The 12,139-nt window shown below is 35.6% G+C and overlaps 1 protein-coding gene across 8 annotated transcripts in view; it reads right to left on the bottom strand.

Moving 5' to 3' along the window:
* The window catches only part of ath (ATP-dependent RNA helicase DHX33), a 57,897-nt gene that overhangs the window by 16,372 nt on the left and 29,386 nt on the right, over positions 1-12,139 (bottom strand). For 6 of the 8 annotated variants that reach the window (XM_076455111.1, XM_076455108.1, XM_076455109.1 and 3 more), the window contains 6 exons: positions 11,461-11,551; positions 9,235-9,303; positions 7,820-7,908; positions 5,809-5,875; positions 5,001-5,105; positions 4,054-4,187 (listed from right to left, as the gene is read on the bottom strand). In XM_076455111.1, the coding sequence (XP_076311226.1) occupies positions 4,054-4,187; positions 5,001-5,105; positions 5,809-5,875; positions 7,820-7,908; positions 9,235-9,303; positions 11,461-11,551 (555 nt within the window). The remainder of the gene's footprint in view (positions 1-4,053; positions 4,188-5,000; positions 5,106-5,808; positions 5,876-7,819; positions 7,909-9,234; positions 9,304-11,460; positions 11,552-12,139) is intronic. The other 2 variants (XM_076455113.1, XM_076455115.1) reach the window with 1 other exon arrangement.

Consider the following 12,139-nt stretch of genomic DNA (forward strand, 5'->3'; position numbering starts at 1 on the left):
GCAGATCTTGAACCTTTGAAGAGACTTACACCGTGCCCTTGCAGGGCAAGACCTTCCCAGCGCTTCCTTTCCATATCCCTCCAATTAGAATGATATGTTCCGGAAGTCTGTTCGGGCTTTGGGATCGGAAGTCCCGCCTTTAAGGCAATTCCTTGGATGTTATTGAGTACGTTATCAGTTTGGGCTAGATATCTAATTGTTTTGTCCGATGAATGGACATGCCTTAATCCTGTCTTGATCTTAAGAGTTGGAACTAGACATTCCAACTTGACAAGTGCTAGGCCACTGTCTTTGTAACGGGAATAAAGTAACCCGTCGGTCGTACAAGGCGGAAGATGACACCAGGTCTTCACGGCCTTTTTAATTAAAGTGTCCAATTCTTTTAATAACTTACCACTCGATGCTCCCAATTCGAGTTGGTAAAGGAGCCGGGGCACCGCAAATCGGTTGAGAATCTCAACCCGTTGGTGTGGTTTTAGCGGTACCCTCGAGATGTTATCTATCCACTTCTCGAGGAGAGGAAGTACAGGCTCGCTGTACACCCCGGTCCATGGACAGACATTGGCCCCTAGATAACGGTAGGATTGTTCGGGTCCGATCATCGGGAGTCCTTCGCCATTAACTGTCCATGGAGAACAATTATTGACGGTAAAGGTCTTACTGGACCCCCTAATCAGCATTCCGGCACTCTTCGAGATGTTCAGTGAGAGGCCGTTACCCAAACAGTAGTCGTTCACCGTGTTCAACGTGTCCTGTAAGCTAGCATGATCTTTCGCCAGCACTTCCATATCATCAGCATACGCCAAAGTAGAAACTGGATCCAGCTTCTTGTTTAGCGATATGCCTCGGCCAACCTCTTCGATCTTACGGATGAGAGGATCCAGGGCAATGTTAAACAAAATAGGAGACATGGGATCCCCTTGTTTAACGCCTCTGAGGAGGCGAATAGGTTTGGTATTCTCGATACCAACCCTAAAAGTCGTTACACCATCTTGGTACATGCACCCACAAGTCGGACGAAATGTGGGTGGACATGAAATCTGGCAAGGCTGCCTAGAAGATGTTGGTGGCCAACCGTATCAAAGGCTTTACACAGGTCTAAAAAAGGCCATAGCCAGAGTCCCATGTCGCTTGGCTTTCCTCATGATGGAACGGAGCAGAAAGATGTTGTCTCTGCAACCCGCTTGAGGAATAAAACCACGCTGTCTGGGATTTATCTGCACGGCCTGCTCGAGGCGACGGGCCATAATCCTGGAATATAACCTAAGCACGATAGAGGATATCGTAATAGGTCTCCAGTTTTTGACCTCGTGCAGATTACTCGATCCTTTCGGAAGGAGCACCGACTTATTGACCTTCATGCATTCGGGAATGCGGCCTGTGAATAACCAGATGTTATACAGACTTGCCAAGGAGGCGTCGATACCATACTTAAGGCGGTAGAGTAAGAAAGGAAGAGTGATCATATCGGGACCGGGAGCCCCTCTCTTCATGCCTCGAAGTGCCTGACTCACTTCGGATGATGTTATTGGTTCCAGAATATTGGTGTTGTCTGCCCTGGGTGGAAATGGACAGCCGTCAAAATTGACGTTATTATTAGCAACACCGTAGACCTGATCGTAATGGTATTTCACCTGATCTTTACTGAGTGGACATCTGACAGCATCCCGGCCATCTAATATCTCCTCAGCTAGGCGTTTTCGTTCGAAATCGAACATTTTCTGGAACCTTTTAAAGCGTTCTACCCTGTGGAACCGCCTCTTGTATGGCCTTCGAGCAGGATTAATGACTTTAAGAGCCTGCGTCGAAGTTCTCTCGTTTCTCCATGCTGTCTGAGCATGGGCGATCTCGTCAACCCATGTTTTGGTCACAACTTCGACCTCCTGCCAGGTTGCTTCGTCGAGTCCATTCTGATCTCTCAGCTGACATATGTACGAACAGAACTTAGAACTCCGGTCGGGGATACTAATCCCTTCCCAGTCGAGCTCCTCGTGCTGAACGACGACAGCAGGATCTCCACGACTCTTGATGGTGTGTGAAGCAGTGCAGACGGGCGGTTTTTGTTTATTGAGATCTCGGCGTTTGTCAGAGATCTGTTTTGGAGTCTTGCCTGGTAGATGTTCTGCACAGAGAACATTGATGTTCTTTTGGCCCGAGTATACTACTACCATCTCTCGGAGGGTTCGTACTTCTTCCTCGGACCAGACTACCTGGCGCGGGCGCTCCGACGGCGTCCGAACTCCAGACATTTGAATGTGTTCAGCATTCCGGATCCTTGGATGTTTGTGTCTCTTATGCTGAGACACGCCTGATTTGGTCTTAAATTTCAGGCCGCAGACTTCGCAGCCGAAGCTGGAAGACTGATTGGCGAACACCACGGAACGCCGATAGGGACATTTCGGTATATGACATGCGATAGCATGATGGTGGCTATCGTCTTTACCACAAAACATACATCTCGCTTGTGCCACCGAGTTATGAATATTTGCTAGATGGTCCGCAAATCTAGGAAAACCAGTGAACTCGAGTGGGCACAGGTCACAAGCCAAAATTTTATTCTTATGGGGTAGGTTAACAAATACTGTCCTCCCTACCCTTTCCGTCAATTCCTTGTCACAATTCGGTAAATTTGTCCTTTGTCCCTTGATGGCAGTGGGACTGTAACTTAAGCCGTCCACCTCTGTGGTTCGGCTGTCTAAAGACTCTATTTCCTCATTCTCAGAGGATTCATAACTTAGGCCGTCCACCTCAGTGGTTCGGCATCTGCCTCCCCTAGCAGTCTGACTCGTTGCAAACAAAACACCTTGGATATGTGTCTGCTCGTTGGAATAGGTTTCACTCAATACCTCTATTCAGGATCTTAGGCTTTCCTCTCCCTCGACGCCGGGGAATCGCTCGGAAGCTACCATCCCCGGGCGGTGCCAAGTAGCATGGGTTTGGCCGTCGCCCTGGCACCCCACGAACGCCAAACCATAGCTTTTATCATTAAAATAACTTTCTATATTTATTACAACCAGCTCTGATGTAGGGTAGGTCAGTCCCTACAAAATGCTAATACAGGGTAGGGCTGCAACCTCCTACCGGGCACCCAGATAGCTAGCGAATTCGGTGAGTCCTCGCTACGGTTTGAAAGGTTTTCCTTCCTTTGTCTGGAGCTGACTGCCCCTGCCTTTGGACGTATGATGGTCGGCGAGCCCATCGTACATGTTTTTAGTGTTCTCCTTCACGTGTGGAGGATTCAGTTACAGGAGACCCTGTATCCAGCCGTACCGCTTGGAGGTACCTCCATGGCCGGTACTGTATCAATGTTTTATGGCTCTATAGAGAGTCAATCCGTCACTATTTATATGACGAAGCATTTGGCTACCCACAGGAGTCAATCCGTCACTACTAAGATGACGAAGCATTTGGCTACCCAAAGGAGTCAATCCGTCACTACTAAGATGACGAAGCATTTGGCTACCCAAAGGAGTCAATCCGTCACTATTAAGATGACGAAGCATTAGACACCTTAAGAGAGTCATAGTTACTCCCGCCGTTTACCCGCGCTTGGTTGAATTTCTTCACTTTGACATCATGACTATTCTAAAGTCTTGATGCATGAAGACTGACAAAATAAAATAGTTCTTAGTGGGGTTTAAAAGGAACAATGCATTTCTTTATCAAAGGACTTAATACCAGTTGCCCTCCAGTAAGAAGAATTTATAACAGTTTTTCTTCAACTACATTTTGTTTTTTGAATGCAGGTAATCATGACATCCTTTGTATAATACTCAAGCTCAATGAGTGAGATGGGGCAACATATGAAGCCTTAGCTGAAAGAGTTGTTTTTACCAGTTACTTAGGAAACATCAAGTCTGTTAAAATTAAGAGAGAAATCTTATTCAATGTATCTTTATTCACCAAAGTTAAGATAAAAAAACAGTACAGTTTTCACAAGAATTATACCTTACATAAAATATTTAATCACATTTAGGATTAACCACTACAGTCACAAATAACTAAAATTTAAAATAGTACAACTTTTGTGTTGTCTGAAAGAGATTTACTGACCTTACACGTGCTGTGTCTTGACCACAAGACTTCAGTGGGATCCCCACATGTTTACAGAGCTCAGATAGCTGCTTCCTTACTTCAACAGCCATCAGTAAATTCCGATGGTGGACAAAGTTATCAGTACACCATTTCTGATAAAAATAAAGACTGATGTTCAAGAATCCCATTTTATTGATGTTTTTAAGCTATTTACATAAAACGTACATAATATTAAGGAATGAAATTTCCCTATTGTGTATTAACAAACTTGTGTATCAACTACATACATGCACACAAAAAGGCTACAAAAATATATTTTGTTCATAAAACAATAACTTTCACTTTCTTTTTAAATTCTTGTTCATTCTCTTCTCCTTCAATGAATCAATTTTATATAATTATACATAAAAATAAGAAGTATGTGTCCCAAAACATAAAAGTTGATAAATTTCTTAACTCTGTTTCATCAAAAACCTTTTTCTTTAAACACAGAAACCAGAAACAATGACACTGTACTTTTGAAAATTAAAGGTATTCATTATGCATCATACCCTGGTTTGAGAAAAACAGAACAAAACAAATAAGTGAGCATCAAAATAATACTGAAAGAGGAATTAAAAACAAAATACAAAAATATGCAAAGTAAACAATACAGAAGAAATATTTTAGTTACACATGTAAAACTGAAAAAACAACTAAAATGTTAACAAACAAATGTAAATGCCATGTGAATATCAGTAACAGGATATTGTTAAAACCTAAACTTAGTGTATCTAGTGAGCTGCTTAAAAGTGAAAAACTGTAGAATGGCTACAAGAAATATTAGTGATTAGGGATACACTAATTCTAAAGAAGCCTTATTTCCAGTTAAAACTAACATATTCTCTATAAGCTGGAATGCAGAGAAACACAAAAACAAAGAAACTGGAAGAAAACTCTGTACATAAATTAAAATCTTATTTTACCTTGTTTCCTTTCACATTCTTAAAAGATTTGTAAATATTCATCAGCATGATATGATCTCCCTCATTAGACTGGAACTTCTTGTGAACCTCTACTGCCGTTTCTCTCTTGAAATTAAGAAAGGAAATATGGTGAAGTCAAACAAGCTTCTGATGTAGAAATCTTATCTAATCTGACTTGTACAAAAATAATATTAACTCGAGTATACCATATACCATATTTATACTATATTAATGTACTATATTTGAAGAATATTAAAGTAAGAGCTTATATTCTCAAATAATCATTTATCTCTAATGAGTAAACTTATTGTCACTACCAAAATAAACAACCTTAAGAAGAAAGACAGAACACTACTTTTTAAACGATTTGGAAATAATCTTAAATTTATCATCAACTGAAAAATGCCAATGTGATACAAAACACAAAGAAACTACAAACGATTACATTCTCAAACAAATATTGCCACAATTACTTTGTGTAAAGTCGATGACAAGCTATCTTTATCATAAAATCAGTTTTACTAAGAAATAAATGATATCACTTGAATTAAAGACACTCAGTTTTAGAAATGTACTCAACTTATATTTTAATGTTTGTAGATGAGTTCTGTTGCATTTATGATTGGTAATCTATGTACACAAAATCAATTAAAGCTAAAAGGTGCATCTTTATATTAATAGGGTCACAAGTTTCCAAAATTTCACTTGATTATATGATATTTTACTTTCCAATATCAGTATCCACTATAAGAAAGTTGTTTAAATTTACATTAATTATAAAGAGGACCCACTTTAATCTGAATCAAACCTTTTTGGATGGCACAAAAATCACAGATTCAACAGAAAGAAGTGAAATGATGGTCAGAATTTCTTCTCTGTAATGAAAACATTAAATAAGCTTTGGTATTTCTTAAACTCTGAAACAATGTAACTAATCTTGCTGGTTATTAAGAAAATTCTTATTACTTATATAATTAGTAAGCTAATACCAGCAAAGACAAAGCTACATTAATGATGTTCACCCAGCTTGAATTAATTTTAACATCAAGTATATGAGAAACAAACTGAATGAAAAAAATCAAATGAAAGCTAATTATATCTACTACAAGTCATAACTGACAAAAAATATAGATAACAGTTACACTTTAAAATAAACACTAACTAGAAGCTCCACTGATTACTGATTAACTCTTTCGGCACATTCGGCAACCGCAGTCGACTTGAAGGTTCAGCGCAGCAGGCAATCTTCGTCGACAAGATGTAAACAACATACCCTTGTGGCTAATTATCATAATCACACAGGCCTGTAGACCCACTTGAGGCTAGAACCACATGTATTCACTGTTTACTTGGGATTCCCAGCAGGTATTTAAAGTGGAGGTCATGTGATTTCTTTGTTTTCTAGCCTGTGTACATCATACTGTTTCTTGTTTCAGAAGACGCCTTCCTTGCATATTCTGTTGATACTTGCAATGTTGTTACAATGCCAAAAAAAAAAAGCTTATACCACTAAAGAAGTAATCAATATTAATTTTAACAATGAAGAGAGTGACAGAGTTTGAGCCAGTTGATAATGAAAACTTACTTGTAACGGACGAGAGTGATAATGAAGACATTTGTGGCCTGAAATCTGCCCTCGCTTTAGGTAAGCACATGGTGTAGTTAGGGTCATATAACTTATTGCATAAACTGACTGACCAAGGCTAGTTCTTGTTAACGGATATGTAATACATTGTACAGACTGCAAGAACAACGATGAAAACCCAGTATCTCCAAGACTATTCAGAGAGCAGATTATTCAAAATTTGCTAGAGAGATATGTCAGCAAAGCCAAATGAAAAGGAAGACCAAGTACTGATAAAGGTCAGCGCTTGGTGGAAAGACATAGTATTGGACAATATGAGGACAAAAAACACAAACCTGATTGTACTGTTTGCAGCAATAGATACACAGCTGGATGGAAAATAAAGCAGACTAATTATTTCTGCAAACAGTGCAATTTTCCCATGTGCTTTTTACCATGCCATGAGATATATCATAACCACAAAGACTATCGACAGGCTGCTGCACAAATTGTATACAATTTATAATAAATTATTGTGCTTTACATGGTACTTCTACATTGTGTATCAGGGTGTCTTCCTTTATTCCTGTTATTCTTATGTATTGAATTTAACATATATAGTATTGGGTAGTCACTGAACATTTCAGGGACTTTTGTTGAGTTATTGCCGAGATATCATGCTTTTAGTACTGATACCGTAATTAGTTGAAGTATCAAAAATATATATTCAGCACCATGCCAAACATTAAAATTTTTTGTTCAGTGCTGAAAGGGTTAAAATTTTTATTCTACATATAACTACATAAAAATATAATATTGTAAGTAAATACACATTGGTGCTTGATTTTGTTAAAAAGTGGGAGGCAAGGGTAAGGAAGAGCTGATGATTGAAAAAATGCTAGAAAACTTTCTGACCACTGGTTAAATGCATATGCTTACATGTATAATTGCTAGTCAGGTTAATTTCACAACTCTATGCTAACCTAATCATAATGTTGAGGTATTGGGGCTGGTAGACAACTTTTGAATTGTATAATATTCAGAATATATTACTTATAAGTATGATTTATATAAAAAAACAATTATACCACCCAGTAAACAAACTTTATATAATATAAAAAATAACTGAATAAATGGACTAATTCACAATAATAGCTGTACTGATAAACAAGTAGAAGTAAAAGTAACTAGATAAAAGTAAAGTACAAGCAACAATAAAATAATTACAAGATAAACAAACCTATTGGAAACTTACGTGCACCCAAATTCTTTTGACATAAAAATAACTTTGGCAAATCTTGGTTCAAGAGGAAATAGTGCCATCTGTTTTCCCTGGGATGTGAGCTGATGATAAAATTCACAGAAATCTGTTACTAATAAACGAATTTACACAAAAAATCAAAACTGAAAGTTACAAGTATATAATCATATATAGTATTTTATATAACATATTGAGCTAACTTGCTGATAATGATATACCATTTCCTCATTTACTGTAATTCATATATACACTATCTGAAGGAAGAAATGCAATAAATATATTCTGTTTGGAATATTATAAAGCTATACTTGTTCTTGAATGAGCAAGAAAATCCACTTAATGCTAAAGGCTTTTCCAAAGTCAAAATGTTTGATAGATTTATAAGCACATCCAGTTTGTATAATTTAATTTTCAATTATTGAACTATTTGACTAATCAATGGTTTATACATGCTAGGGTTTTAAAAGCTGTTTGATTTAATAAGTGTTTCCTATTAAGGCTACAACTACTTGACTGAATACGTATTTCCTATTAAAGATACAGTAGCTGTTTGATTAAACACAATTCCTATTAACCCTAAATGCATGCACACTGTTGATTTACTATGAACTCTATGACTAAATTTACTTAAAACACATTTACTTAAAGTGATAAGCTCTTACTACAAATTATAAGCCTGTTATATAAAAAACTAAATCTTTAATCAAGTATTTCAACTACAGATTTGACTCTGTATTTACTTTTATCAGTCTGACAAGTCTGAATATAAGGTGATTTCTTCATGTTAAGAATAAAAAACTTTAATATTAGTTTTCATACTTCATTTACATGACCTCTAGAACCTCCTAAGTTACTATGAAAAATATTTTCAGTAAAACTTAATATTTCATCTGTCACTTAGCCCAATCACAGAACTTGCATCCCTTACAAAAAAGACAAAATTAATTTAAATTATCCCTTTTTCATTTTAGAATGACTGCATACTGTGACAGAAAATTATAATTTTCTTCAGGCCCACAGCAGTTTACAACTGGTTTTGTTTCTTTCTGAATAGTTTTTAAATACCAGAAATACCAATAATTCACTTAACAAGAGGGTAGAGAGTTTAGGGTAAACAAAATTTCAGGTTATATCAAGCAACATCTAATTATATGTTCCTTGTATGTTTCTTGATTAAACAAGTTTTCTATTAAGGTTACAACAGATGTTTCATTAAACAAGTGTTTCTTGTTACAGTTACAGTTATCCAATTGCTTGAATAAACAGTGTTTATAGTGAAACTGGTTTAGAATAATAACATCCATTTTACCTTACAAATGACCAACAACAAAACACATCAATGCTTTCTGTATTACAGTCTACTATGTGTATTAAAATAATGATTAATTATTTAACTACACAATGTATACCTTCCAACAAGAGTCTTCTTTTTGTACAGCACTCAAAAGCTGAAGCTGCAACAGAGCACTGGATACTGTCTGAAGATTAAACAGTTAAATATAAAGTATGAAATGAAATAAGCATTTAGATGTTTACATGTGATTCTTACTTTGCTAAACTGGCCAAAAATACCTATTTAAATAAAAGCAAAGGAAATAATTGATCAGACTCATCATTAATCAGTTCCCCAGAATTTTATTTTTACCATAATTTGTTTGTATAGTATTGTTTACTTCTCCTTGATTACTTTATCTTCAGTGAGTACAAATACACAAATATGACCAATATGGAATCACATATATACAAGTGTTATTAAACATAAATCTTATGAAACTGTGAAGCCTTCTTAAATATTTTCAAGATATATTATAGCTACTAAACGTTTTGAACTAGTGATTTAGTTTATTATTGTAGATTCACAATTTTTTTTTCTAATTTAATTTTGTATCAGGAGATCTTCACCAACATAGACTGATTCCACATGACTCATTCTGTGCTATTTTACCTATCATTTCTCCCTTGGTACTGCTCATGTTCAGATGTTTAGTATGTGCTCTCTTCAAGTTTTTTGTGTTTTCTTCATATCAGTTTCTCTAACCAAGTTTACTATTTATTATACATTAGTGATATATGTAACCTATTCAAGAGTAGAATTATTTTATATTTCTACCAACTTATGGAACATAATACTTCATTACAAGTCATTTTGAATATGAATTCCGAATTCTAAGTCACCACTACAGAGGTTATATTTTGTACCAGCACATTTGCACAAACTTTAGGTGGCAATCCTTGACTAGGGAGTTATCAGCTTTACTTCACCAAAAGATCAATCATCCAATAAGATGACCTTTGTTGGCCCTCTACTCGTATCCAGGGTACACTCCAACAAAGTTAACATGAAGAAATATAAAAGATAAATAATAGCAAAACTGAAATAGACCTTATTTTGTAAAATGAAGAAAGTGTCTATTGACAATAAGATGTGTATGAGACATGACATGTTGAATAAAAAAAAAGAAAGAGTTAAGGGGCAACAAAAGTCAGCTCACTGGACAGTCAATCTTCCAACAAAATGAAGCCAATAGTTTCCTAGTTGAGGGCTGCCATTTGAAGATGTATAAATGTGCTGATAGAAAATATAACCTCTGTAGTAATGACTTAGAATTCAGAATTCATATTTGAAATGACTTGTAATGAAGTATTAAGTTCCATGACTATGTAGAAACATAAAAAAATTCTACATCAAAATATGTTACAAATATCATTATTGTTTAAAAAAAAGAGTAAACTTGGTTAGGGAAATTGAAATAGAAAAAAAAAATACTTGAAGGAAGCACAAACTAAACATCTAAACATGAGCACTACCAAAGGAGAAGTGATAGTTGGGTAAAATAGCACAGAGTGAATCATGTAGGTGTGTGGAAGCATTACTGGTGGAGGTTTGTCGCACAATAATTTGCATGCGAGAACCATTTAAACCATGTGAATCGAAGGGAGTGAAAGACTTATGATGTGAAAAATATTTTGCAGATAGAGTGTAGTACTGAACAAAAATAGCTATGTATGAGAGAAGAAATAAAGAACATTGTTGGAATACTGATTTTGATGATAAAATATTACCATTTCATGACTTGTTCCAAGTTTAAATGAACAACTAAGTCCATGTTGGACATGGTACGGTGTTCATACTCACAATTACAGGTTTTATAAGTGAAAATTATTAGAGGCAACTGTATTCTCAAATAATTGAGCACTGATTTTGTTAGTCAGGGGATCAATGTTCAAGTTCAGGTCCAAATACAAGTACTGGAATCACTTTGTATTTATGCTTTTATCATGTAAATATTTAATATTAATTGTTAAAATTGCACATCACTTAATGCATTATTAAAACAAAGGTAACTTATTTTCTGCTACAGTGGTCACTTTTAGTAGTACTCTATCTAAAAGTACTACTGATAAATTTTCGTTTTCCACTGTAGACATTAAAATTAGATTAAAAATTAGTTTGAATACAAATGCTATCATACAATTGTAATTTTCTCATATACAAGTTTGAGCATGTATTTTTTAAAGAGAAATGTAATTAACACTTAATAATAAAAAAAGTATCAGTAAATATTTTTTTCTTTAATTATGACTCATTTTTACATCGTATAACATTTTTGTACAGCAACACTATATCTTATTACCTCAGGTGAAGGTTTATCCATGAAGTCAAAGTGTTCAACATCTTTGATACCAATTGCAAGTAATTGTAGAATCATACTTGCTAAGTTACATCTGGAAGACAAACAAATATTAAAGTTTTTGGTCAATTACAGTTTCCTAATAATTTCAACATTAAAGCAAAATAAGTTTTATCTGAACATTTGTATATTTTTATCTTAACATTGAGTTACATTAAATAAGGTGTGTGTGTGTGTGTGTGTGTGTGTGTGTGTGTGTGTGTGTGTGTAAGTGGTCAATCTTTTATAGTGTCCTGGTGGATTGTTGAGAGCATGTTATGATTGGTTGGATTATCACTGTTTCTGACTGGAGGAGAGATTTCCTGTAGATTCAACCAATGGCAGCCACAGGTTACTCACCTCTAATATGGAATCTCTGTTTAGTGAAGGTTTAATAGAGTTAACAAAAAATGATTCTTTGATTTTTCTTGTCTTGTCTGTTACACTGGAAAAGCAGGAAGAAAACTTGCAACAAAAATAAAAGAACATAAAGATAGTACAAGACTCATGAAAACACAAAATTCAGCCATTGAACACAGAATAAACTGGGAGAAAACTAGAATCATCGACACAGACAAATTCTGGAAGACAAGAGAAATCAATCATTTTATATTAACACTATTAAACCTTCACTTAACAGAGA

Source organism: Tachypleus tridentatus, chromosome 9 (genome assembly GCF_004210375.1).
Source record: "Tachypleus tridentatus isolate NWPU-2018 chromosome 9, ASM421037v1, whole genome shotgun sequence".
NCBI lineage: Eukaryota > Metazoa > Arthropoda > Merostomata > Xiphosura > Limulidae > Tachypleus > Tachypleus tridentatus.